This window comes from Danio rerio, chromosome 22 (assembly GCF_052040795.2).
Source record: "Danio rerio strain M-AB ecotype USA chromosome 22, GRCz13ab, whole genome shotgun sequence".
Classification (NCBI taxonomy): Eukaryota; Metazoa; Chordata; class Actinopteri; order Cypriniformes; family Danionidae; genus Danio; species Danio rerio.
Genome location: NC_141042.1, coordinates 24,164,419 through 24,192,265, shown reverse-complemented (window position 1 = coordinate 24,192,265; position 27,847 = coordinate 24,164,419). Strand labels below are relative to the sequence as shown.

The 27,847-nt window shown below is 36.9% G+C and overlaps 2 protein-coding genes across 3 annotated transcripts in view; one reads left to right on the top strand and one right to left on the bottom strand.

Moving 5' to 3' along the window:
* Positions 1 to 1,352: 1,352 nt before the first annotated feature.
* Positions 1,353 to 8,218, top strand: LOC147831579 (complement factor H-related protein 1-like). The gene is made up of 5 exons (XM_087304399.1): positions 1,353 to 1,423; positions 1,551 to 1,624; positions 2,785 to 2,976; positions 7,357 to 7,542; positions 7,722 to 8,218. Exons 2-5 carry the CDS (start codon positions 1,558 to 1,560, stop codon positions 7,904 to 7,906), a joined length of 630 nt encoding a protein of 209 aa, XP_087160525.1. The 5' UTR covers positions 1,353 to 1,423; positions 1,551 to 1,557; the 3' UTR covers positions 7,907 to 8,218.
* A 2,045-nt stretch (positions 8,219 to 10,263) lies between these two features.
* Positions 10,264 to 27,847, bottom strand: part of aspm (assembly factor for spindle microtubules) — a 35,518-nt gene continuing 17,934 nt past the window's right edge. The window contains 12 exon segments of one of the 2 annotated variants that reach the window (NM_001123373.1): positions 10,264 to 10,634; positions 10,894 to 11,066; positions 12,480 to 12,656; positions 12,743 to 12,897; positions 12,982 to 13,174; positions 15,474 to 15,665; positions 17,505 to 17,654; positions 19,965 to 20,174; positions 22,668 to 22,827; positions 22,921 to 23,087; positions 23,212 to 23,361; positions 23,471 to 27,823. In NM_001123373.1, coding sequence (NP_001116845.1) covers positions 10,532 to 10,634; positions 10,894 to 11,066; positions 12,480 to 12,656; positions 12,743 to 12,897; positions 12,982 to 13,174; positions 15,474 to 15,665; positions 17,505 to 17,654; positions 19,965 to 20,174; positions 22,668 to 22,827; positions 22,921 to 23,087; positions 23,212 to 23,361; positions 23,471 to 27,823 — 6,183 coding nt within the window. In that variant the 3' untranslated portion in view covers positions 10,264 to 10,531. 2 annotated transcript variants of the gene reach the window in all.

Here is a 27,847-nt window from a genome sequence, read left to right as displayed (position 1 = left end):
CAAAAGGCACATTTTTAAAAACAAGAAAGAAAAAAGCATCAAATCATCACCAGCGCTTGAGAAATATTGAGCAGACTAAACATCTAGATCTTCAGTCTTCAGCAGAAAATATGTTTTGATTGAAAATGACAGCATCAACCTACAGCCAACAGAAGTGCATGATACTAAGCAAGGTCATTTACAAGTGGTCTTATTTCCTCACCCACTCTCATTTGTAGACTTCTGTTTGTGTTACTTTTTATACAAACCTGCACTGCAAGCATGAATCTGACAGCATGGCTATGAAGTATTGTGTTTTTAAACAAGATAATGAGTTGTCAGAGATTCTTCCATGTGACACGTGTGATTTTGTGGCCACTAGCAACAGCAACTTCATTATACCAAAACAGTCATGTGGTGTCAATGAAGTGAGGTGAAATCTTTGAAAATCATGTAGTGTGTAGTATGGGTAAAGAAAAGTTCATTTAAAGATGAGGTTCTAAATTCACTTTGTGCCAATTAATAAGAGGGTATATGCAGGAATCCTATGGGAAATTTCTAAATCTTTTTAGACTTTTTAAAGACCTCAGAATATTTTAAGACCTCATCACCACTGCAAGTTTTAATCAGTATCAAACCCTAGCATAATGAACAGCTGTTAATAAACAGTTGTAGTTAAAGAAATCAATGGAACACAACCATGCAACAGAACTCAGAAATAATACATCAATAATAAAAGCTTGAAATAATAAATCACGCTGTTTTTTTCAGGGACAGACTTCAGCCACTGTTTAAACTTGTCTTTCTCCAACCAGGAGAACGCAAACTTACATTTTCCCATTGTGTCATCTGTTTCACTCTATGGTTTCACTACATGTGGAGAGCGTCACATCACCTTTCCGTGTTTGTCCCAAATTACATGACATCAGACAGATGGAGGAGCTTGGCAGGATGTGACCCAGCCCGAACCAATCGCGAGGATCGAGCACACCGTTGATAATATTAGGAGGAAAATAAATACATTTATGCTTTTTTGTTTGTTTTAAGACCTCGTACAAATGCAATTAGGAATTTCTAATAACTTTTAAGGGCCTTCTAATACTTTTTAAGACCCCACAGACATCCTGAATAAAGTTCTGTGATGGACAAAGTTGTACTTCTGTGCTAGTTCATTTCAGAAACCACTATAAGACATCTTAAAGTACAACTCAATATTCTAGGTCAGCAAGTTTGATTAAAATTTGAATCTTTGCATACAAAACTAACATAAAAATTTCAGTTCTTAAGCTTACAAATAGGTCAGTATTGAGTTTTCAGAGAAATCACTGGGGGTGGGGCTGAGTCCTGTTTGGTGGGGCAGAGTCAAGGGGGCGGCTACTTTCAGTCTTTAAAAACTCATGGCATAACCAGCCTCAAAAATTCCTAAATATCTTTTGGAGAACAGGTAATCAAATGTTTTCTTCCATACTAATTTGTGTGTAATACCAAACAATCTTTGCTTTGTGTTAAATATAAATAGTGTAATTGATTTGGTGCCTATATAGTACTAAACCACGTGTCATGTTTTACAGCTTGAAAATGAAACACTGTATGACTTGTCACTGTCTTCTATTAATTATCATGGGTGTCTCAACAAATGCTCAAGGTAACACAATGGTAAATGTATATGGCAGATGTTTTAAACAGCCATTAAAATGCTAATAAATAACTAATATAACCATGCTTGTTTAAACGGTAACACTTTACAATAACAGTACATGAATAATGATGTATTAATATGTAAACTAAACATTAATTTATTATGAATTAATGATGAGTTAAGGTATGCACTAATCATGAATTAACTTTAAGTACAACATGAGTCACATGAGTTCATGTGTGAATAACGACTACCTTAATTACTTGTTAGTACATGTTGTTAATTAATGTATTAATTAACATTTACGTTTCGGCTAAATGTAACCAACATGAACTCATTAGCTGTTAATGTATAGTTATGTATTGACTTTACTTGGAGGGGCACATCACTATTAACTCATCCTTAACTACTTATGAACTCCTCTTCATGTTGATGTTGACAGAACACTTTTCTATTGTTATTTAGTGTAAACTCACTATTGGACGTGCATAAGGAGTTCATGAGTAGTTAAGAATTGGTTAATGATGATGTGCCCCTCCAAGTAAAGTCACAACATAATTATACATTAACATATCATGAGTTCATCATGGTTAAATTAAGCATAAACTAATGTGGTAATTAATACACTAATTAACAAACAATCATGAACTAACAAGTAATTAAGGTAGCCATAATTCACACATGAACTCATGTGAATCATGTTGTAAAGTTAATTCATGATTAGTGCATACCTTAACTCATTATTGATTCATAATAAAGTAATGTTTAGTTTACATATTAATACATCATTATTCATGTACTGTTATTGTAAAGTGTTACCGTTTAAACTAGTGTTTATAATACTTGCCTGAATTTATACACTGTTTTTCTTAACTTTGCAGTCTATATCTTACAATTTGATACAATTCAAATGTCAATCAAAAATTAAATGAACTATTATAAACTATAAATAAACATGAATAAACTATAAAACTGAAGTGAAGTTATATAAATATAAAATAAGCTTCATATGAAACTTTTTATTCACACTGCTGTAAAAAAAAAATTTATGTCTTGTTTACTCTTATTTTATGCCACTGGATAAAGTCAGCTACTATTAACTGTTCTTTATTCAAGTAACACTTTAAAAGACATTATGATTAATGATATTTTATTTTCATCAACAGAAGTTACTTGTAGTGCTGGGCATCTCATCAATGTTAAAATTTTATTTGGACATCCAAGTACCTTTTCACCGTATAAGCCTGGCCATATCTTACTTTTTCAATGTACAGATGGAAACATGACGATGTTCGGCCAACGGGCAATTGAATGCCTGTCAAATGGGTCATGGGATAACCCTTATCCAAAATGTGCCGGTAGGATTTACAAATTTGTTCTAATAATATAAGAACTGTTTTTACACATTTAACGGTTTTAATAACAGCAGAACAAAAACATATTTACAGTTGAAGTCAGAATTCTTTCCCCCAATTTCTGTTTAAGTAGAGAAGATTTTTTTCAACACATTTCTAAACATAATAGTTTTAATAACTCATCTCTAATAACTGATTTATTTTATCTTTGCCATGGTGACAGTAAATAATATTTGACTAGATATTTTTCAAGACACTTCTATACAGCTTAAAGTGACATAACCAGGTAAATTAGGTTAACTAGGCAGGTTAGGGTAATTAGGCAAGTTATTGTATAACAATAGTTTGTTCTGTAGACTATCAAAAAAATATATAGCTTAAAGGGACTAATAATTGACCTTAAAAGTTTGTTTTTTTTAATAACTAAACTGCTTTTATTCTAGTCGAAATAAAACAAATAAGACTTCCTCCAGAAGAAAAAATATTATCGACATACTGTGATTTCCTTGCAAATGTCCTTGCTCTGTTAAACATCATTTGGGAAAAATTAAAAAAAAATAAATAAATTTAAAGTGTGGACTAATAATTTTGACTTCAACTGTATATATAAAAGAAACACTTTGTTTTAAACGTTATTCATTAAGTGAAGTTTTATTTTAAACTAATTTCGAGAGGAGCATGTGCTCATGATTGACCCAGCTGGTCTATATGAACTAATCATGATCCTCCAATCAGAGGATCCTAAGTCACTATATGTATATCCTCATTTCCTTTCTACAACTATCTTCTTCTGGAAGAAACCCCCCTCTATCCTGAATATGCGGCACGGTGGCTCAGTGACTAGCACTGTTGCCTCACAGCAAGAATACCAATGGCGTTGGGTCTTCGCTGGGCCATCTGGTATTTCTGTGCGGAGTTTGCATGTTTTCCCTGTGTCCTCGTGGGTTTCCCCCAGGTTCCCCGGTTTCCTCCCACCATCCAAATGTGCTCTATATTATAGATAAAATAAGCTTAAATCTGTCTTACTCTCAGAAAGTTCGCCTTGGCCTCAGCAGCGGGGGAGTTTGAGATCGACCTGAGCTCAATCTCCCCTCACCCTGCGAAAGGGGGGAGCTCTGGGCTCGAGGATCTCTTGAGTTCAGGGCTCTCTCCCGAGACAGCATGCCAAACAAGCTATATATAAATCATGATCTAATTGTGAACTCTTGAAAACATCTGTCACAAATACTTTTTAGCCATCTTAGCATTATGACATTTGAGTGCCGTGGAGGATCTTCAGATGGATACTTTTGTTTTTTATTTACTTTTATACTTATGAAGTTGTTAAACATCCAGTGATTTCTGGGGCTTATAATGGCACGTACTTTCAGCGTAAACTCAAAATACCAACAAAGAAATTAGAACTGCCTACTGGAGTGTTACTAGCAGAGCAGGACAGACAGAAGGCAAAAATTTCGCGAACGCTCACGCTCAATCTGCCCAGTTGGTGGAATGAACTCCCTAACTGCATCAGAACAGCAGAGTCACTCGCTACTTTCAAGAAACGACTAAAAACTCAACTATTTAGTCTTCACTTCACTTCCTAATCTGCAATTGCCTCTGAATATCACACTAACTGTACCCAAAAAATAAAAATAAAATACTAATACTACTAATACTTCCCTTCTTAGACTTTACAGACCTGAAACTTGCCTATAGCACTTATTCATTGTTGCTCTTAGTTGTGTAAATTGCTTCCTTGTCCTCATTTGTAAGTCGCTTTGGATAAAAGCGTCTGCTAAATGACTAAATGTAAATGCTCACAACGGCATTAGCAACTTACAAGGTATTCAATGTGTGCTATGGCAATCACTCAACACAGAAGTATATCTGGTCTTTTAGTTTTTTAGAGGTCGCATGTGCTGCAAACCTCACAGTAAACATGAGGTCAGATGTTGAAGGACAACCAGGGCCTGAGATTTCAGTCGAACCTGGACACACATTAACTTTTTCATGTGCTGGAAGGGGATCTAAATTACTAGGGCTAAATAAAATCACCTGCTTGTCAAATGAGGAATGGAATGCCCCGTTCCCTATCTGTGTAGGAGGTAACATTACAGGTTTAATTAACTGTGTTGTGTTACCACTATTTGCAAGAATCACCAAAGCTCATATAAAAGTAAATGCTCATAAAACTCAAGCACACAAATCTCTTATCTTGGACCAACATGCAATCCCTAAAGCAACAGTAGAGCTACAAACTAGTAAAGTTAAAAGAGGAAAAATCTATAGCACTTTATTTGACGCTAATTGTGTAAATACAATTCATATGGGTATAATTAACAAGCAAACTTTGGTCAATATTTATTTGTAAGGAAGTAGTAAAGATTTTATATTGAAAGGTTATTAACCCTCACCGGACATATTATTAGGTATATCTTACAGTGTGAACTTACACTGGTCTCATGGTTGTGTTACAATTATCATGGCAGCAATGCGGTTCAATTCGATATCTCGGTGCACTGATGATGCTTTCCATACAGTTTTATATTTTCTTTACTGCAGCAATTCATGTATTAAAATGTATAAATATATTTATATTTATATATTATTTGTAATACATTTTTGTCCTTTAATACAGTCAGGTATATAAGCTGCACCTTTAAAAACTCAAGTACATGCACAGAACAATATGAGCATTTATAACAAATAAACATATACACACATATACTTTCTGAGCCTTGTCTAGAGAGTTCTTTCCTACACCCCAATGATTGGTCAGATGCTAAACTGAAAGGGCTGCGATTGGCTCTTACGGCCTGGCGCTGTTTACGGCGGCAGCAATCACGACTAATCCATGATAGACGAGGAGGAGAAAACTCACTCTGCAGACACACTCATGTTTGTATCCAGAAGTATCCCTGTAACAGCCGAGATGAGAGGAAAAGTAACGCTAGCAAGTCAAATGGGACAGAGTGAGAAATGAAAGAGAGAAATTAAGTTTACTTTTATTTCGCAGTGAAATAGGGGCTTCTGCTTTAAGTGTCAATGAAAGACTTTTCAGCAAAAACACACATAGTGAAATCGATGCCCTCGATGGTACTCTATTGGATTGATGTCTGGTGACTGTGGAGGCCATTTGAGTACAGTGAACTCACTGTCATGTTCAAGAAACCAGTCTGAGATAATTCACACTTTATGACATGGCATGTTATCCTGCTGGAAGTAGCCATCAGAAGATGAGAACACTGTGGTCATAAAAAGATAAACATGGTCAGCAACAATACTCAGGTAGGCTGTGGTGTTGACACAATGCTCAATTGGTCCTAATGGGCCTGAAGTGTGCTGAGAAAATATCCACCACACCATTACACCACCAGCAGCAGCTTGAATTGTTGATACAAGACAGGATGGATCCATGTTTCCATGTTGTTGATGCCAAATTCTGACCCTACCATCTGAATGTCGCAGCAGAAGTCGAGACTCCTCAGACCAGGGAACGTTTTTCCAATCTTCTATCTTCTATTTTTGGTGAGCCTGTGCAAATTGTAGCCTCAGATTCCTGTTCTTAGCTAAAAGGAGTGGCACCCGGTGTAGTCTTCTGCTGTTGGACGTGTTGTACAGGGTGGGCCATTTATATGGATACACTTTAATAAACTTATTGGGGATTTCACAAGAAAAAACAATAGTGTGCTTGGTTTTAATGTAACTTTATTCTTTCATGAGTTATTTACAAGCCCCCTCACATATACTAATGTGCCACAAACAGGGCGTTAATAACACCAACCATTCCCGTTTTATTAAGGTTTATCCATATAAATGGCCCACCCTGTACATTCAGAGATGCACTAATGCATACTTTGGGTGTAAGAAGTTATTTGAGTTACTGTTGCCTTTCCATCAGCTGGAACCAGTCTGGCCATTCTCCTCTGACATCAACAAGGCATTTGCACCCACAGAACTCTGTAAACCCTAGAGATGGCTGTGCGTGAAAATCCCAGTAGATCTGCAGTTTCTGAGATACTCAGACCAGCCTGTCTGTCACCAACAAACATGCCACATTCAAAGTCACTTTAATCACCTTCCTTCCCCATTCTGATTCTCGCTTTGAACTGCAGCAGATCGTCTTGGCCGTGTCTACATGCCTAAATGCATTGAGTTGCTGCCATGTGATTGGCTAATCAGAAATCTGGGATAACAAGCAGCTGGACAGGTGTACCTAATAAAGTGGCCAGTAAACTTTAACTCTTAACAAGAGGCAGCCAACAAATGCAATCAGCTGCACACTCATGTATATTAAGAAATATATATACTACAAGATTTTCACAGCTGGAACTTTTAAACACAGAGTAATGTAGTTTTCTTGGTAATGACAGTGTAAAATAATGTCCGTTTCACCCTCAGGGAGATGTGGGCCACCACCCAATGTGACCAATGGAGACACAATAGAAATGACCAAAAAAGAATATTTTTCAAGTGAAAATGTTGAATACAGATGCTTCAGTAAATACGTGCTTGATGATAGTCCATCTTACTCCAGTCACATGACCTGCCAGTATGGCGAATGGATTGGGAAAATTAACTGTTTGAGTAAGTATGAACACACTACAGAGCAAGTAGTGATTTTGTCCTTTTATGTAGGTTTGACTCCATCTTAAAAATGATGGTGGGTGAATGACTCAATGGATGTATACTGTTAGTGTCACTGACAGTTTTTTTTTTTGTGTGTGTGTGTGTGTGTGTGTGTGTGTGTGATGGAATTGTTTCAGAGCCCTGTATGGTGACAGTGGAGGAAATGGATGAAAAAGGTATAACATTGAGGTGGGGTCCAAAGCACAAGATATTCTCAGAACACAAGGAATACATTGCCTTTACATGTCAGAAAGGCAAAATGATTGGCAGCTCAAGACAAATGTGCAATGATGGTGTGATGACTTTGCCAATGTGCGTGTGACAGTAGGAACATTGCTAAAGAATCAGATGGGTTTCTTTGCAGATCACCTTTAGAAATATTTAAATTAAAGAATGCTAAGAAAAACATTTAAAAACTGTATATATGATTGCATGTATGAAGAATATTTTTACTATCGGGCAATTACATAAGAAAAACAAAATAAGTGTAAATAAATATCTTTTTACTTTTACATTGTGCCATTTCACAAAATATTGTGCATTTTGTGTTATTTAATATTTTTAAATGACTTTCGTGACTCAACAAAAGTTTCACACCTGCTATTAAAGTCATGTGTTCTTGTTTCGGTTCAAATTTTTGTCACACAAGTTTAATTTTTTAATTACCGCAAAATATTAAATATAAAATATTAAATACAATTGAATATATTCCGTTCGAACTATAAAGAACCACCTTTACCTTCTGAGCTCCTTCATAAACACAGTGAACTACCAGTCAAAAGTTTGAGAGTTTTTTTTTTATTACTTTAAGAAACTTACTTTGTTCATCATTTCGGCATTTTTTTAAATGTAAAGCAAAATAATCATTTAATTGGTAAATAATTATTAATTTTTTTTTATTGCTTTTAGAGCTATTACCATTAATAATATTAATAATAGTTAATATTAGAGTGATTTCTGAAGGATCATGTGACTGAAGACTGGAGTAATGAAGCTGAAAATTCCTCTTCAAAATCACTGAAATAAATTATTAAATGAAATTATACTACTTTTTAACAGTTATTTTATAGTGCAATAACATTTCACAATTGTACAAATTGTACTGTATTATGAATTAAATACATGCAGCCTGTCTTTCCATGTGATGAGTTCCTGATCATTTGCATAATGATTGTATACAAACACACTGAATATAATTGATTTCGATGGGTATTAGGAGTTGATTGGAAATAAAGTATCTATATTTTCATTAGTTGATGCATAGAGTAGCCTTTTCATAAAGTGAATTTAATTAATTTGGTAGTTTCAATACATTGTTCACTAGCAATATTAGATTTAAAAGTTCAGAGAAAGCCAATACCAACCCACAGACCCTCCGTCATAGAAGTGGCTGAAAGAGACATTAAATAAGGTGTGAACTGTAATGTTTCCTTTGTTCACTTGTGATGAGAAAAACACAAACGCATCTTAATACCTGGTGTGAAGTGAACAGAGCCTAAGCAAACCGTAGCAGAAATAAATTTTGGTAAAAAAAAAAAAAAGGGAGGCAGATGAGAACAGCTGCCCAACACCACTTAATTCAGCAATTAAAATCTTTGTATTCAAAATAAATAATTTTGTTAACATATTTATGTCATATTAAGTGAACACAAAACATGATAAACTACAAAGCTGTTTATCATAAAACAAATACTGACAGGGCTGTGGGCTCTCTTCTAATATCCTGAGGGAGTTCATTTTGCAATAAGGCAAAACAATATATTCAGTGACTTATAATTCCATAAAGATGACTGGAATTAGAAATTGATTTAGATTGGAATTAATTAATCAGCTTACCTAAAGAAAACAAGACGGCTATTTAAAAATCTGGTCACAGTGTCGGTTAGCCTACCTGGCTTCTTTTGTCTGAAATATTTAAAATACAGAGAAAACCAATTCTCGCAAATAGTAACGTAACGGCAAATTATTTGAGCATTTAATAGTCTCTAAAGTTTTTAATTACTTTACCTCGGGTTTCGCCTTGCGGGATCAACAAAACATCCTGAACAGCTTTATAAAGGCAAGCTCCTTGATGGGATTCCGTTGGTAACGTTAGCTTTTATTTCGAAACCTTTGCCTGGTAAAGTCTCGTTCGCATCATTTAAAATGTCAAAACAATCGTATGAAAAATTCTAAACTATTTAGGGCTAATTCAACTAATTTTAGACTAAAAAAGCTCAAAAACAACCGAGAAACAAGAAATCCCTCTTAACGCCAAAACTAATAATACTTTGGTGGGCAACGACGCTAGTGTGCTCACCACACACAGCTATAGATGAAGTGGAGAAACAGTGATAGAGCCAATTCAATGGATGGTGATGATAGGGTGGTCATGATGGGTAAGGGCAGATGAAGGGAATTTGGCCAGGACACTGGGGTTACACCACAACTCTTTACAAGAAGTGCCATGGGATTTTAATGACCACAGAGAGTCAAGACCTCGTTTAACGTCTCATCCGAGCATGGTTAACATTATCTGACATTAACTAAAATATCGTATGTTGTGTTTTTAACAGAACAAAAAAAAAAAAAAAAAAAACTCAAACTGGTCTGTGGTCAAGGGCGAGTAAATGACAGAATTAAAAAAAAAAAAATATATATATATATATTCAAAATAATTTCAGACAAAACAGCAACAGCAAATGGGAAAAGCTGTGGTTTTTTTAATGTTCAATTAAAATGCGTAAAAAGCACTTGTATTTACAGCATATAAGAGCTAACATGAGCATCTCAGAACAGACCATAATATGCACAGATAGCATTCGTCCACAACATTTGAGTGATAATGTAATAAAAACATATACACAATGCAAAGAATGCACAATATTTACAAGCCTAACACACTTTTGAAAAACAATAAAACACATTGCCAGCACACAGGTTTATCATTTTTTTAGCTTCAATATTTTCAAGGCACAATAGCGAGAGCATTAGCCAGTATCTGAATAGCACGGAGAGGATCCACAATGTCCTTCATTTTGTCACGCCGTAAAACCCAGTCTGGAGCAAACCTGGGGGAAATCAAATGTTTGGCAAAGTTAGTTTATTCCATACAGCCCTCTATGTTTTTTGAAATACTTTATTTTATTTTAATGGTCCCCTAGGAGACATTTTACTGACTATTAAAGTATTTCATCATAACCTTCCAATGCTAATGTGAACTAGCTAGAAAAAAAATGTCACTAAGAGTCAACAGAATGTCTAAAATGGACTATATAAATAAAGTTTAACCAATGTTTTATTCTGTAGATATCAGGAAAAGCTGCATACCTGGCCACTGGTTTTGATTTACGAGGGGTGGCCTGGAGAAGAAAACTTCCATTGAGAGAAGTGTTCATTTTCTGCTTGACTTTGTTTCTCTCAGCATCCATCTTACATTTTCGAAGAGTGAGTCGGTAGATGCTGCGAATTCGATCCATAACCTTTGGAAGCCTTCGAATCTCCTGTATAAACAAGACATCGAAAAAATGAAAACTGATAAAAGGTTCTATAAAAAGTGATCATGTCGAGTCTAACATTTACTGCGCACTAGAGCTGTGCAATGTGACTGTTCTGTCTGGTTCTTAAATCTGATTGGCTGATAGCCATGCAATATTCTGCAAATAACAGCACTCTTACCACCTCTTCACACTTCACCCTTGTGTAATACTTCACCCACATACAGCAACAAGCAGAGGACACTCTACAGTTTGAGAAATATTGCTGCTGTTGGATTACATCATGTACTTTTGAGGCTTTTTTAGGCGAGAATGAAGTTGTTGAGATCGCAACTATGCAGTTTATATTGACAAATATGCAGTTTATATTTCTACATTCATAACCAAATATTTACCCTGAAGTTCTAAATAAAGTGAAAAAAAGAGAATCACATATGAATGAGCACATTTGAGTATATACATTAAATTGAAAAATAATAATGTGAATAATAAGAAGAAAATAATAAGAAACTCTATATTGTGATATACAGTAGTCAACTTTTGAAGTGGATCAAAAACCTTTCATCAAAGACATCCTAAAACTATTGAACTCCCATCCTTGTCCTAGAAAAAAAAGTCATCTTTTTTTGATCCTCTTCAAAAAGTTCACTACTGCATGTAGTTATCAATAGCTATATTTCCATCCAAATATGCAAATTAAATTTATGCGCATAACTGGAATATCACATGTAGGACATGCGAATAAAGCGTTTTTTTTTTTTTTTATCCAATGAGTCAAAGAAAACAAAATTGTCACTTTTTGATTAACTCGCCAAATATCAAATAGTATTTGCTGTGGTTGGAGAAGCTGCGGGAATCTTTTCTTTATTTAATAAATGACCTGCGCCTCAAAAGGCAGTATACCGACACGCAATGAATATGTGGTGGTGTTTGAAGACATGAGACGCGGAGCACAGAGGCTCTCGACAATTCTAGATGTAACTAATAATATAATAACACTAATACTGGTGTTTTAGAATGGCCAAAACGACATTTAAGATGTTTAACAATGTGCTCAGCCTGCTGGTTTGTCCATTCACACATATTTTTACCATCACATGACCTCTTATAACAAATCACATGACTATGCGTATACTAGAATTTGCTCAGTAAAAGTGTTATTGTAGTTTAGACGCATCTTTACTTGTCGAATTAAAAGTTCATCCTACTCAGTTATGCGCATGTTATTTATGCGCATTTTCAAAATGTTTGCACACCTACACGTTTCCATCAACCAATTTTAAGCGCATATACAAAATGTGCAACAAAACAGGTGGACGGACACATAGCTAGTATATGAGATAAGATCTTGTGATGAGATATTTGTTATGTCGTCAAGCCCTACTAAAAATAGTTCTTTGAAAAAAAACAACTACCCACCATTGCTCTTCTCTCATCTTGGACTAAAAGAACCAAAAGAAAGCAAGTCTTGGTGAAGATGCTGCCGCCTTTATCTGCAACCTTATCTCCAGCTTTCTCTCGGTAAATCTGCAGAAGATCCAGCAGGGTTTCTACAGAGTTGTCCACATCATAAACGGCATCAATGGTTCTGTGGTACTGAAAAAGAAATAAGACAAATATCAAAAACCTGCATATTTACACTAATTAATCAAACTTAATCCGTACTTAATCAGGCAACATACTTTTGATAAGTTGAGGAGGACTTGGATGGATAATGTGATGATCTCCATTGAAGGCACACTTCGGTTGCAGCTCCTTATCAAAGTAAAAATGGTGTGTGTCGCTCCACTTTCCACAAGACGTTCACAACACTCTGGAGAAAGCCTGGTGGCAGTTTCTACAATCATGACAAAAATGATAATGTTAGTGTTAATTTTATAAGAGTGTCAAGCTCAGAATTTTAAAACTTTAAGTGTCTTACCCAAGTGTTTCAAGGCTGCAAGTATGAAAGCATAATTCTGGAGTCCTAGCAGGTAAGTCAGCGCTGTTGTGGTCTTGTTACACAGCTTGTCCTCTTCCTTCACCCTTTGATTTACTTCTCTGAGACGCTGCCGCATGGAAATGACTTTGTTCGTATCATGAAGTTTTCTTGAACAATGACCCCTCCAGAGTGCCTTAAAACAATTAATCACATTAGAAAAAAGTTCAAATTAAAGCCCAATCCCAATTGTTTACCCCTATTCCTTGGCCCTTGAAACAGAATGTAAATGTGGAAGGGCTTCAAATGTTACCGCTAAGAAATGGAACACTTCTACAACACCCGCACACGTCAACATGTCATCGTGATCTCTTACTTCATATGAAATCTGTGATGGCAACTGTTGTAGTTATTCCAGTTGCGTTATTTTTGGTATTTATCGTCAGGAAAGGTGAAGATAACAATTTTATGTTATCATATTGATATTATGTAGCAATAAGATTGAAACTATACTGTGCATTTATACAGTAGCCATAATCATCTAAACAACATTATATATTGTTAAACAACATTAACATTATAGTAGACACTGTAAAAAAGCTTATTCCCAGCCACAAGACTTTTCTGACAGGGTATTTGAGTGTCATCAAGTGACAGACATGAAAGTATGTTGTGGGACTACAATGCAAGTTATTATTATGGATTATAATTAGCGAAATTTAGCGCTTTTTTTAAGCAAGCATTTTAAAACACGAACGCTATGAATGCATTAAAACACATGCTTGTTTGTTGTAAAAACTCGTAATGATAATGGCAACAAAAAAAAAAAAATCTAATTTGTGCATCTCTATACTTTCGTGTGCAGCCATGTATTCTGGGAAATTTTCATACCCCATTGTTTCGAGTGTGGTCCAGACAAATCTCTGCTTTGAGGGCTATAGCCCTTTCCCTTAGCCCTATGCCAGCAGTTCCCAAACTGATGTGAGTGCACCCATAGGTCTGACCACCAGGGGTGCGCAAGAGAATGTTTGAAATGGCGGAAAAAATTATCTTTTTTATTTTATGCATTTATCTTGGGTAAACTTCACATATCATATTTTTGAGTGAAAATAGATTCACAGAGACAAAAAAATAAAAAATAAAAAAAATCACAATACAAATTGTAATTTACAGCCTATACATAATCATGTCGCAATTTCACATCTGCATCACAATAGCCCCGCCCTTTCACATTAGGCACGCTAAGTGACAGTACATTTGAATTTTTTCCCGCTTACTATATTCATTAAAATGGACACCATGTTAAAAACTGGCACTTTAAAGAAGTCAAGTGACAGTATAAACCATCTACATTGGCCTCTTCTGTAGAGATGTGCAGCGGCCTTGAATGTATAAACTCGGAGGATAACGAATGAGTTGAAGAGGTGCAGGCGGGAACAGAGAAATCCAGCAGAGATGTACTGATTAAAAAAATTAGGCCTACGCTGGAGAGTGAGAAAATGTCAAGTATGAAATGGTTTCGGGTTTACATGGACTGGAGGTGCAGAAAATCCATATCCGCAATGGGTAGCCTGTGGTGAGGTTTTAGCTAACAGCAGTCTTAAGCCTTCATATATGGTCCGGCACTTACAAATATGTGTGTTAAGACAGGTGTAACTTATTAAAAAGAAGTGCACACAGCAAAAAGTTTGGGTACCACACTGCCCACCGCCTTCAAGCTAAGGAGAATTGTGACACCCCTACCCCTTTATGTGAACGAGCAAAATGAGGGGTAGGGCAAAAGGGTAAGGGCTAGAATTTGGATTGGGCCTAACAGTTTGTTGTCATTTGGGTTTTTTAATGCCATATCAGCTTTTATATCCATACGCAAACTACATTTGATTCAATGTTATTTAAATTTTCTTTAATAGTGTTGACAGGGCAAAATAGCTTCTTCGCTAAGTTAAAAGGATAGTACACCCAAAACTCTTAATTTTGTTATCCTTTACTCACTTTTTTTTTAAACCTGCTTGTCTTTCTGTTGTCCGATGAACAAAAAATAATATATTTTGAAGAAAGCTAAAAACCTGTAAACATTGACTTCCATCGTAGGAAAAATAAACGCTGTGGAAGTCTGTGGTTACAGGTTTTCAGCTTTCTTCAAAATATGTCATGTTCTAAAGAAAAAAGTAACTCAAAGTTAACTATCATTTTAAAGCCAAGAAAATACAATAGAAAAAATACTTTAGTGACAAGCTATTGACAGAAAGAACATTCTAGTGGATGTTTTCCTGGTATTAAAAATGTGTATGCATTTTTGTGAGCTGTTCATACAAAATAAAATAATTGTATGGAAAAGGCCAAGATTAAAAATAACAAGAATAAGAGTTTAAGAAAACTTGCAAATTTAAATGAAAAATAATAAAGGATTTAACATGTCAAAGCATACAAATTTTTCCATATTAAATAGCACTTTCCATTCAGAATAATCAGTTTTTTTTCCCCTTATGCCATACCTGTGCCCTTATTATACCACGTTGTAGCCTCTCTTTGCGACGTCTAAAAAGCAGCTTCCTGACTGCGTGTTGGATAATAGAGGCAGCCTGGTTGCGGCGATGTAACCAAGATCTCACTGCTCTCTGGGTCTTGATGATGTCTTCTCTGTCTTTCAGATATTTCTTTCTCTGCAGTTTTGCCCTAAAACATTGCTGGAAAGTCGGGGTAAAGAAAGATAAATGCACATTTACATTAAAAGTGTTCATCGTGAGCAAAATTTTAAATAAGCTAATGCTCAATACTTCTGTTGCACAATGGTACCTTTGGCTAGCAAAGTCATTGCAATTATGTAGCAAAACTATGATGCAACTAAAACAACAATAAGATTGCTTAAAATTGTATTGTTTTTAAAACCAGTATCTGAGTTTTTTTTTTAAGTTTTCATAAGTTAAAACCTTTTTAGACCCTATTAAGACCTGATTTTAGTGTCACCTGATTATAGTGTAAATGATATTTACTTACATTAGCTTTATCAACATCCACCAATTTTTATGTAAAAGGCTAAAGTCCTTGAATCACTTGTAAACAATCAATTAAAGGAATTTCTTGAAATAAATAATATTATGTCAAAATTTCAATCAGGTTTCAGAAAGCAACACAGCACTTTTACAGCGGATTTAAAGGTATTAAATGATTTTATTGATTCTGTGGACACTCAAAAACATTGTGCAGCCATGTTTGTTGACCTCTCCAAAGCTTTTGATACAGTGGATCATACTTTGTTGTTACAATGCCTCAAAAGTATTGGTTTATCTGATCATGCTATTGGTTGGTTCAATAACTATCTTACAAATCGAAATCAATGTGTGCAAGTGGATGGCCTTGTTTCTAGTACTTTAAATGTAAATAAAGGTGTTCCACAGGGTTCAGTATTGGGGCCTCTTCTTTTTACTATATATATAAATAATATTGATCAAAATATCAAAAATGCCAATTTTCTTTATTATGCGGATGATACAGTTATATACACGGCTGCATCTTCACCTAATCTGGCCCTTTCTCAACTGCAGATCGCTTTCAATGTACTTCATAAAAATCTATCTGAGTTAAAATTAGTTTTAAATGCCAATAAAACTAAACTTATGTTATTTTCAAATTCAAAACAAGCCAAGCAAAAGATGAAAAATGCCATAGGTGAAAAAATTAAAAGTGATTTTAGGCTTCTATTTTAGAATTAAGAACTGCCTTTCTTTTGGTGCTAAAAAGAAGCTAGTTGAGGCAACATTTATGTCGACATTGGACTACGGTGATGTAATCTATATGCATGCTTCGTCTCAATGTCTGAATGCATTGGATACTGTTTACCATGGTGCACTAAGATTTATAACTAATTTTAAATCCTTTACTCATCATTGTGTGCTGTATACTAGGGTAGGTTGGTCTGCTTTGTCTATTCGTAGGCTCAAGCATTTTCATATTCTTGTTTACAAATCTATACTGGGTTTACTCCCATCATATCTCCAGAATTATATTTGTAAAAAGCCTGTTCTTAACTATGGTCTTCGCTCACAGGATATTTATTTACTCTCTGTCCCTAAAGTGCGGACTGAGATGGGAAAAAAGACTTTTAAGTACGCAGCACCTTTTGCTTGAAATAATCTGCAAACAGTTGCAGTTCAAAGCCTTGATTTCACTACATGCTTTTAAAAAGACTATAAAGGTTTTAGAAGTTGAAACAGGTTTGTAGATGTTTTGAATAGTTGTCAGTGTGATTCATGTTAACTGTAAATTGTTTTTTGTTTGTTGTCTGTTGGACTCATGTGACTTGTGTACTGCCTAATCTTGGCCAGGATGCTCTTGTTAAAGAGATTTTTAATATTAATGTGTCTCTTCTGGTAAAATAAAGGTTATAATAATAATAATGTGTATTTTAATATATTGCATAAAATACTATTAAAAGCGACATCAGGATGGTCAAACATTTTAAAAATAAATATTTTTTAAAAATCCATTGTGGTCAGTGTAATCAATATTTGTTTAAACAGGATTACCTGAATGTATAGGACAGATGAGATCTTCTTCTTGGCTGATTTAAGGGCCCAGTGTGCTCGCACAGCTCTCTGGATCTTTATTGCGGACAGATGATGGTAAACAGCAGCTGTGAAACGAAGGCGTCTTGCGGCAAAAGCCATTTCTTTTACCTTTAAAGTGAATATGTTATGACACATTAGGATAGGATAAAAAAAAGTCATTTTTAGCATATACAGTTCCCTCAACTGAGTCAAAAGTATCAATAAAAAAAGTTATTAACTTTTAACTTTTACCAATCCATACTTAAAACAATACTGCCTACAATTATGTGTACACCTATTCATATCGCTGTCAACACCAATTTTACATTGTCTTGTTTTTTTAGGAGTATGCTGTTGTATGTCGTTGTATTTGCACTGTCTGTAGCCAGTGGTGTAGCGGTGGGGGACAGCGAGATCGGGGGGCCCTGTGTCATCGCACCTAACCGATGAACCGATTGAAGTTAAAACTGCCTACAGAAATGAGTACAGTGAAGGAGCCATGAAGAGCTTTCATGGTGTTTAGCTATAGGAACTTACTCTTTAAAAAGTTATTAGTTGAGTGGAAAAAAGTGAGTAAACCTGTTGCCTTACAATTATTATATAAACGAACTATAAACATTTTAGTTAAATCAGCTAAACAGTTCAACAGGTTTACTCACTTTTTGAAGCAATTGGAGGGAACACCACTGGAGGGAACTAAATTAGCTCCTCCGTTATAGCACAGTCTAATTCAGCAGAATGGAAACTACAGTGACATACATATTCAGAAAGCCAGTATTAGTGACATTTAAAGGGTCACGAAACACCAAAACACATTTTTTGAGCTGTTGACAGTCGTATATGTGTCCCACACTGCTAAAAACACTATAAGGACACCTATATTTCACTAAAAAGTGTAAATTGGTTGTTTTTGCGTTATTTTAAGCAAATTCGTACTTCCGGTTTGAAACTAATTTTTGAAGCTGCGTCACGGTCATGACATATTAGCGTTGTATTCCAGCGTGCAGACTGGGCGTCTGTGCCAGAGTGTGTCTTATTACGTCTTACAGTGTGATGCATTAATGCATGAGTAAGGCTTGGTTCAAACCAATCAGCGCGCTCTATTGTGCAACTTCATTAATATTCATTAGTGTCACCGTGTTTACATGACAGAGACGCCACGTTGTGTTGGCAAAACAAGCGTGAAGTGTTGCTTTTATAGTCTGCTGCCGTTAAGTTTTGTTTTCATTTTCTCTCTGTGAGAGCTCATCTGGAGTCACGTGTGGATTAACAGTGTACGCGACGCTCGACAACAATAACTTACGTTTCTAAGGAGGATTTTTGTTTACCTGAGAGCTGTTCTCATTTGCAAACGCTGAGACCCGGATTCGCTTGTAGTATTCTCTTCATAAAGACGCGGCTCTAGTTGCTGGTGATTGTCCTGTCTCTACAGATTTGGTAAGTGAGCGACCAGTGCTCTTTGTTTATTCAGTTTGTTCGTATCGAACTAAGTTAACTATTGCACCGAGTGTAAACATGTTAGCAACACAACCAAACTTTAACCTCGTGTAGGGTTTTTACCGCATTTTGTGACCGGAATAACACATGCGGCTTTCTGACGCTACCTGCCGTGTGCATCTAAGTTTCCGGGAAATGCAAAGCTTTATTTTCTCTCATTCGCCGTGCGGTATCAAACATTGCATGAAAAATACACGCTTAGAGCAGATCCTCGAATCAAATATCTTGTTTGTCGCGGGGGGCATGAATGAATTCCCTGAATCAAAGAGCCAAACTGCAGTTAAAGTCCAACATTTAATAATTTGGCAAATAATTCGACTACAAATGTCCATGTAGGTTAAACACCATCACTTTCTCCTGTGTGTGTATTTTGACTCCGAAACTCGCGCGTGCCCAAATAGACACTCCCACATCCTCCAACTTTAGTTCCTCCGACACTCCCCTCTAAACAGAGCTGGACACGCCCACTTTTCTGTTTTTTTACCAAAGTAGAGGTGTGAAAACACCCTGCTGAAACGAGGGGGTTTCATGGCCCTTTAACTGTAGACTTTGTGTCTGCTGTCATTTTCTTCTCTCGTAAGATTGAACACATGACATTGTTGTCTCTGATTTCATACATTCCTTCTGAAAACTCATGGCACCCTGCATACTCTAGTTGTCAAATATAATAAATACACCGCTTACAAATGTAACCAAAAAAATGGCCTGAGGAAGAAATAAGTTCCTAGGGAACTGGACTTGAGGGCTGGTTCCTATCAATGACTTCTTATAACTATCTGGTATGAAAGCACCAATACACCTTGCATCACTAGTAATTTCCATTGTGCTGGGTTTGGGCTTTTGTTTCCCCAACAGGTGTTTCTAGAACTAAAATCTCTGTTCCTGCATTGCAACTGTGCCAAAAAACATGTTCTAGAAACTATGAAAATTATTTAAACTTGCCTGCTGTCTTGCAAGCCAACCACGCCACAAAGCTTGAATATAAATGGCAGCATTGTGTCTTCGTCTTAGATTTTCTTCCTTCACTCTGGCAAGTCGCAGGACTCTGAAATGCCTCTGTAAGGTTATGGCAGCATTTCTCTGCTGATGATAGTGCCGCCTTTGAATAAGGCCTCTGAAAGCTGACTGTATCTTCACAGCAGCTGTTGCTTGCTGTGAAAAAGAAAAGACTGAATGTTAGCGTTGCTTGAATGAGGTGATGAAGTCAATAAACAATAATTGTGTTAATATTAATCGTGAATAATAAGGTTGTTTCTTTAGCTTCACTGGGTCTTTGGAAGTTAAATAGTTTTTTTTTTCAAGCACTAGGGCAACAGGATAAATGACCCATGTCGAAAAATAAACAAATAGCACCAAGGTCCAAGAGACTTAAACAAACAAATGGTAGCACAAGAAAATTAAACAGTATAATCTTAATATCAACAATCACTAAATGCCCGGACTTTGAAAACATTTTCCAGAAATGTGTATTTACTTTACTCAGACTGTTTGTATTTGAAAAGCAAACTTCATTACTGCAAGGTCTCTTTTAGTAGTAGTAGTAGGCAAGTTTTTTTATTGAATTTTTCAACAAAAACTGTTTAACAGTCATGACAAACTAAAGTTCTTAACAGAGTAACTCAAACGTATACAAGAACAAAGTACATGAAAAAAGTAGACAATACAATGTGAAATAATAATAATAAATAAATGAACAGATAAATAATAAAATAAATAGATTTAGGGGTGGGTTGGCTGAGCTTACAATTCAAGTATTTGAAATAAATCTGTCCCAAAATATGACAGTAATGGCCTCTAAACTTTAAAGAATCTATTATTTGAGCCTTTGGTCCAATATTTAAGTTTTTCTAGCTTTAGATATGCCATGACTAGGCATGAGCCAGTTAAATTTTCAGATGGTATGATAACCTTGAATAAAAATATCACATTATAAAACAAAGATTTCTTTACAATTTAAAGTGGCATCTGGATATCTTTTCTGCTGAAGATACTGTTGTCTTAAAAAATTACCTTAGGAAAGGTATTGCAGAAAATTTTGACGGCTTTAAAACCTCGACTTTTCCAAACTGCGGAATACCTTGAAGATGGTTATCGTCCCATGCCTAGCCATGGCATTTTCTACCCATTTAGTGTGTTGGTGGTTTAGTTAACTTCCACTGCAGAAGTATAAGCCTTCGGGCCAAGGTCTCTTTTATATAACTAGAAACTATGTGCAAATCTGAGAGGTTCACTCACATCACATTTAAAAAAAATTTTAAACTATCAAAATATTTTACTCAAAGCTCATGTACACCCATACCATAAGTTAAAAGCTCCAGTTTCACAAGTACCCTAATAAAAGCAGATTTACCCTACAAAACAAACGCGTGGATTTTTTTTTTTTTACACCTTGGATTTTACAAGGCAGTTTTCCAGATATTTGTGGCATAAAATAAATAATTTTGATGCTGCTTTTTCCATTTACAGCCATTTTCATTGACATATGATCTTTAAATCATTTTATCTGTTGACTTTTGACAAATGCATGTGCCTTCACAGAGTTTTGATTAAAATTTTAAAACAAGTTAACAGAATATACATTTTTAATGCAAAAGAAACCAGTAAAAGACAATACAAAGTGCAGCAGCATTTATTTCTGCGATACACAGTGCATCCAAAAATTATTCTTAGTGCTTCACTTTTTTCACATTTATTTGTTACAGCCTTATTCTAAAATGGATTCAATTATTTTATTTATCCAAAATTTTACACACAATACCCCATAATGAGAATGTAAAAAAAGATTTTTTTGAAATCGTTGCAAATTTATTAAAAATAAAAAATAAAAAATGAAAAATCACATATGCATAAGTATTAACAGCCTTTGCTTAATACTTTGTCGATGCAGCTTTGGCAGCAATTACCTGTCTTTGGGAATTTTTGCCAATTCCTCTTTGCAGTACCTCTCAAGCTCTATCAGGTTGGATGGAAAGCAAAAGTGTACAGACGTTTTCAGACCTCTCCAGAGTTGTTTAATAGGATTTAGGTCTGGGCCACTCAAGGACATTCACTGAGTTGTTTAATAGGATTTAGGTCTGGGCCACTCAAGGACATTCACTGAGTTGTTGTAAAGCCACTTCATTCATTTTTGGCGGTGTGCTTTGGGTCATTGTCCTGCTAGAAGATGAACCGTCACCCCAGTCTGAGGTCAAGAGCACTATGAAGCAGGTTTTCATTCAGGATATCTCTGTACATTGCAGCATTCATCTTACCCTCTATCAATACTTATGTACATGTGATTTTTAAGGTTTTTTATTTTTAATAAAATTACAACAAATAAAAAAAAAATCACAATCTCATTATTGGGTATTGTGTGTAGAAATTTGAAAAAAATAATTTAATCAATTTTAGAATAAGGCTGTAACAAACAAATTGTGGAAAAAGTGAAACGGTATGAATACTTTCCGGATGCACTATATAACTGAAGAACCCCTATTCTGGAAGCGTTCAAAAGAAAAGCTCAACATGTTTCACACCCTCTATTTTAAAATTCAAGCATCAAAAACCCAGGTGCAAACAAGCTATAAAACAAAAGTGACTTCCCTTATAGACATCAGTCACCCATTTCCATCTAATAAATATTTATTCCCACAAAAAAACTATTACCTTTTGAATGGAATCCCTTAGTCTCCGACCTCTCCACAACGCCTGGATGTATATAACAGACTTTATCAACTTTAGGAACTCAGCATGCTGTTTTCTTGAGCTGAGAGTTTCCCTCCATCTTTGCTGAATCACTCGGACACTGTGCTGGACTGCTAGAAATCTTCAAATTTAAAAATCAAAATTGTCAGGTTGCGACTCCTTGTTACACAAAGCAAAAAAATGAATAAACAAAATAATATCTTTAATTTCTTACTTAGAGCGTTGGCGTCTCGCTTGGATACATCTTCGAATGGTGGCAATAGCGGCTTGTTTTAAGATGTAGTTGCGTCTAGCAAGGCGTCCTCTGAACCAAGCCTGAATTTTCAGTGCAGCCTGTGCTTTCATTGCATTTTGTCTTTTTTGATAAGCTCGATATGCTCTCTGAGATTACATAAAGACAACCCAAACATGAACATTCAATACATAGTTAAAGTTGTAATATCTCAAATAGGGTTATAAACAGAAAACTAAAAGTCTAAAGATAAAACAGATATCACAATCTTACTTGTATCACAACAGCAGATTGTCGCAGCTGAAGAAACTTTGAACGCTCTTTCTGGCAAAGAATGAAAGCTCTGTAATGCTTCTGTATAACCAATGCACACTCCTTGAGTTGGTGAAACCTGCGTCTCTCAATCATCCCTCGATAATTTGCCTGTTTGATAGCAAGGGGGAAAAAGTTTGGCCTTCCCAATTGAGCTCAATCACGTCTTTTGAATTTCCAAAGAAAATCATGTTGACAAGAGAGAATGCATAGTGATTACCTGAATGGTGATGGCACATGTTCTCAATCTCTGAAATCGTTTGTACGCAATGTGTCCACGTACTCTGGCCTGAAGTTTTTTTATGTTTTGGAGAGTCTTCAGATAACTGCACCTCTGCTCCAATGTAGCCCTATGAGATCTGTAATGCTTTTGAAGAGTAACAGTTGCAGCCTGCAATCGACGGTATTTTCTTTGGGCCACTAACATTCTGTAATGAGCTTGAAACTTCAGGACACTTGCACGGAGAGTTACATAGCGCTTGCGTTGTATGTGCATGCGCATCACAGACTGAATCTTTATTGCAGCCCTTCTTCTTTTTGCAAGCCTCCTCACCAGCATTCCCCTCAAGGCAGACTGCAAGGTAAGCGTAGCTTGTCTAACAGCAACAAATCTTTTCCGATCCTCCTGGACCAGTTTGCGTGATCTGTACCACTTCTGGATGAGCACTGTACCTGCTTGCATTCTAGTATACTGAGCTCTAGCAAAATGACCTCTGTAGGCAGATTGAATTGCAATGGCTGCAGCCTTTTCTTTCATGAAACGCTGTCGTTGGACAGACATTCTTAGGAAGGACTGGATAGTTCTTGCGGCCTTGCTTCGTCTAGCCAATTCTCTCCCCTTCATCCCTCTGAAATACCTCTGCAGACATACAGCAGCATTCCTCACCTGTTGGTATTGACACACATGCTCATCTCGAAGTTTTAAAGCTGTAAACCTCTGCTGGAGAACCCTGGCTGCCCAGCGCTGTCTCTTAAATGCTGACCTTTGCTGATACATGCGGAAGCTGGCCTGTATGATAACAGAAGCTTCTTGCTTTCTTGCTAAATGTCTCCTGAGAGAGTGTCCTCTAAAAGCAGCTTGAATGACTATGGCAGATTTTCTCAAATGTTGATAGTTCTTCCGATCTGCTCTAGCCTGGATGTATGACCTGAAATGGCTCTGGATAATGACAGCAGACAGCTTCATGGCCTGGTACTTAACCATCTCTTTGTGTCTTCTAAAATATGATTGAATCAAGACAGCGGCTTGGCACTGTAGTTGCAGGTTCCTCCTAACTTTACGACCTCTATAGCACGCTTGTAGAACAAGTGCACCTTGACGCACTTTAAGATAACTCTTTCTCTGCTGCTTTGCTGCATTTACAGCCCGATATCTTTGCTGAATAGCAATGGCAGCACATTTCATTTCTAAATACCGCTTACGTCCACTATAAGCTCGGTAAGTTGCCTGAACAATGGTGGCAGCCTGGTGCATTTGTTTTAAAGTTTGTCTGGTCTTCATGCCACGATAGGCTGCTTGCAGAATCAAAGCTGCACTTTTCTTTTCCTGTAGTGCTGCCATCTCCTGCCTCATGATTCTGTTAGCTCTGAAACGTTGCTGAACAGTACAGACTGCCCAACGAAGTCGCTGGAAGTGCAAATTAAGGATCCGCATTCTCACATGGGACTGAATGATTGTTGCAGCTTGGTGCATTTGCTTCAACGTGTGCCTGGTCTTCATGCCACGATAGGCTGCTTGCAGAATTAAAGCTGCACTTTTCTTTTCCTGTAGTGCTGCCATCTCTTGCCTCATGATTTTGTTAGCTCTGAAAAGTCGCTGAAGAGTACAGACTGCCCATCGAAGTCGCTGGAAGCGCAAGTTAAGGATCCGCATTCTCACATGGGACTGAATGATTGTTGCAGCTTGGTGCATTTGCTTCAAAGCCTGTCTGGTCTTCTTGCCACGATAGGCTGCTTGCAGAATCAAAGCTGCACTTTTCTTTTCCTGTAGTGCTGCCATCTCCTGCCTCATGATTCTGTTAGCTCTGAAACGCTCCTGAACAGTATAGACTGCCCATCGAAGTCGCTGGAAGCGCAAGTTAAGGATCCGCATTCTCACATGGGACTGAATGATTGTTGCAGCTTGGTGCATTTGCTTTAAAGCCTGTCTGGTCTTCATGCCACGATAGGCTGCTTGCAGAATCAAAGCTGCACTTTTCTTTTCCTGTAGTGCTGCCATCTCTTGCCTCATGATTTTGTTAGCTCTGAAACGTTGCTGAACAGTACTGACTGCCCATCGAAGTCGCTGGAAGCTCAAGTTGAGGATGCGCATTCTCACATGGGACTGAATGATTGTTGCAGCTTTGTGCTCTCTTCGGATCTGGCGCCGGACATTCATTCCTCTGAAACTTGCCTGGATTGCTACCACAGCTCTGCGTTTAGTCAAATAATCTTTTCGGTCATGCCTTGCAAGCAAAATGGATCGATAGTGTTGTTGACAGAATATAACAGCAGCTTGAAGGGTCAAAAAACACTTCCTTTGTTTGTAGGCAAGGTACTTTCTTTGAATGATTGTGGCTGCAAAATGCCTTCTAGCAAGATCACGGCGTGCAAGTTTTCCTCTGTATATAGCTTGAATTGCTACTGCACTCTGCTTTAGTTTTAAGAAGTTCTCTCTTGCCTTTTTTCTCAGTAAATGGCACCTGTACTGCCTCTGTATTACCAATGAAGCCAGTTTCATGGCTTGGAAAGGTACTCTTGTTCTGTACATTTTGTAAGCAGCCTGAATCACAGTGGCTGCTTTTTGTCTTCTATTGATTTCTTTTCTTGCCCTCAACCCTCTGTAAGAAGACTGCAAAGTGATGGCAGCTGCTCGCAAGGAGCAATACCTTTGATGCTGTTGCCTTGCACTTACAACTGCTCTGTATTGTTGCTGAATACGAATTGTGGCATTCCTAAGAGCAAGGTAATCATGACGTTGTTTGTATGCTCTATACATCTTTTGGATAATTTTAGCACATTTTTGCTTTTCTGCGATCTGCTTTCTCGCCACCATTCCGCGGAAAGCAGACTGAATACATATTGTTGCAGTTTTTATGGCTGCATATTGCTTCATGACAGCATTTTTGGTCACCGTTGCTCTGAATCGTTGCTGTAAAACTGATGCGGCCCACTGTTGTCTCCGGTACTTTTTGAGTTGGGAATGTCCACGGAAATGTGCCTGAATCACTTTTGCAGCTTGGTGAGATTTTCGTAAGGAGTTGCGAACTTTCATCCCCCTGAAAGCTGATTGAATAACTACGGCCGCATTTTTCATTTGTAAATAAGTAGCTTGCACAGTTTTGCCAACCTTATAGGCTCTATAATGCTGCTGTATAAGGATAGCTGCACACTTTGCGGCAACAAAAGGAATGCGGACCTTATGCATTCGGAATTGGGCTTGAATGACAGTAGCAGCTTGATGTTCTCTTTTTAAATTCTGCCTCACTTTGGAACCCCGATATATGGCCTGCATGGTTATAGTTGCCTTTCTCAATCGCATATAGTGGCTTCTTTCCATTCGTCCAAATGTAAAAGCCCGAAACTGCTGCTGAATGACAATAGCAGCATGTTTTTGAGCTAAAAACTGCTGATGGCACATATGTGCTCTCATCACAGACTGAATCAAAGTCGCAGCTTTGTTTTTCCTCTGCAGTTCTTGTCTTATTCTCCTCCCACGATACGCACTCTGTAGTATAATGGCCGCTCTTTTGATTTTGGTGTATTCTGCATGCACTTTCTGTCCATCTCTGAAAGCTCTGTATTGTCTTTGAATAACTACAGCAGCCCGTTTCATTTGCAAAAACCTTGTCTGTTCCAGATGCCTCCGATAGTTTGACTGAATGATTTTGGCAAATCTGTGGAGTTGACTGATCTTCTTCCTCTCGGCTCGTCCTCGCCACATTGCTTGAATTCTCACTGAAGCGGATTTAAGAGCCATGTATTCTTTCCAGAACTTGCCTCCATGCACTTTAGCTCTGTATCTCTGTTGCAGAACTATGGCTGATCTTTTCAAGCACAAAAAATGCCTTTGTGCAGTAAACCTCCTAAAGGCAGTTTGAATTACTAGTGCAGATCGGTGGTGTTGAGCAACAGATTTACGGACCTTCCAACCACGGAAAGCTGCTTGCAGAACGAGAACAGCCGATTTAATCTCAAAATACCTCTTCTGTTCTGCTTTCCTTTGCACGCAGGCTCGAAACCACCTCTGAATCAAGACTGCATTTTGCTTCATTTTAGACAACTCTTTCCTGATAAGGTAGGCCCTGAATGCACTCTGAATGACAACTGAAGCATGATGTCTTTTCTTTAAATTCTGAAACTTGGATCTTTGAAGGTGCCCTCTAAACCATGCTTGAACGCAGACTGCTTTCCGTTTCATTTCCAAGTATTGTCTTTTACACAGCTGCATTCTGTACCATGCTTGAATGCGCAAAGCTGCAGTGTTTCTTTCCAGCATTTTCTTTGCATGCCATTTCCGGAAAGCTGCCTGAATCACAAAGGCGGAACGGTTCTTCTTTAGGAGATTCTTAACCCTCCAAGCTTTGTACGTTTTCTGGTGGAACACAAGAAAATTTTA

Excerpts from the sequence above, each read along its gene's own strand:
- LOC147831579 (XM_087304399.1), top strand. The coding sequence starts at position 1,558 with ATGAAACACTGTATGACTTGTCACTGTCTTCTATTAATTATCATGGGT. Across the intron at positions 1,625-2,784 it reads TGTCTCAACAAATGCTCAAG|AAGTTACTTGTAGTGCTGGG; the intron begins GTAACACAATGG and ends TTTCATCAACAG. Across the intron at positions 2,977-7,356 it reads CCCTTATCCAAAATGTGCCG|GGAGATGTGGGCCACCACCC; the intron begins GTAGGATTTACA and ends TTTCACCCTCAG.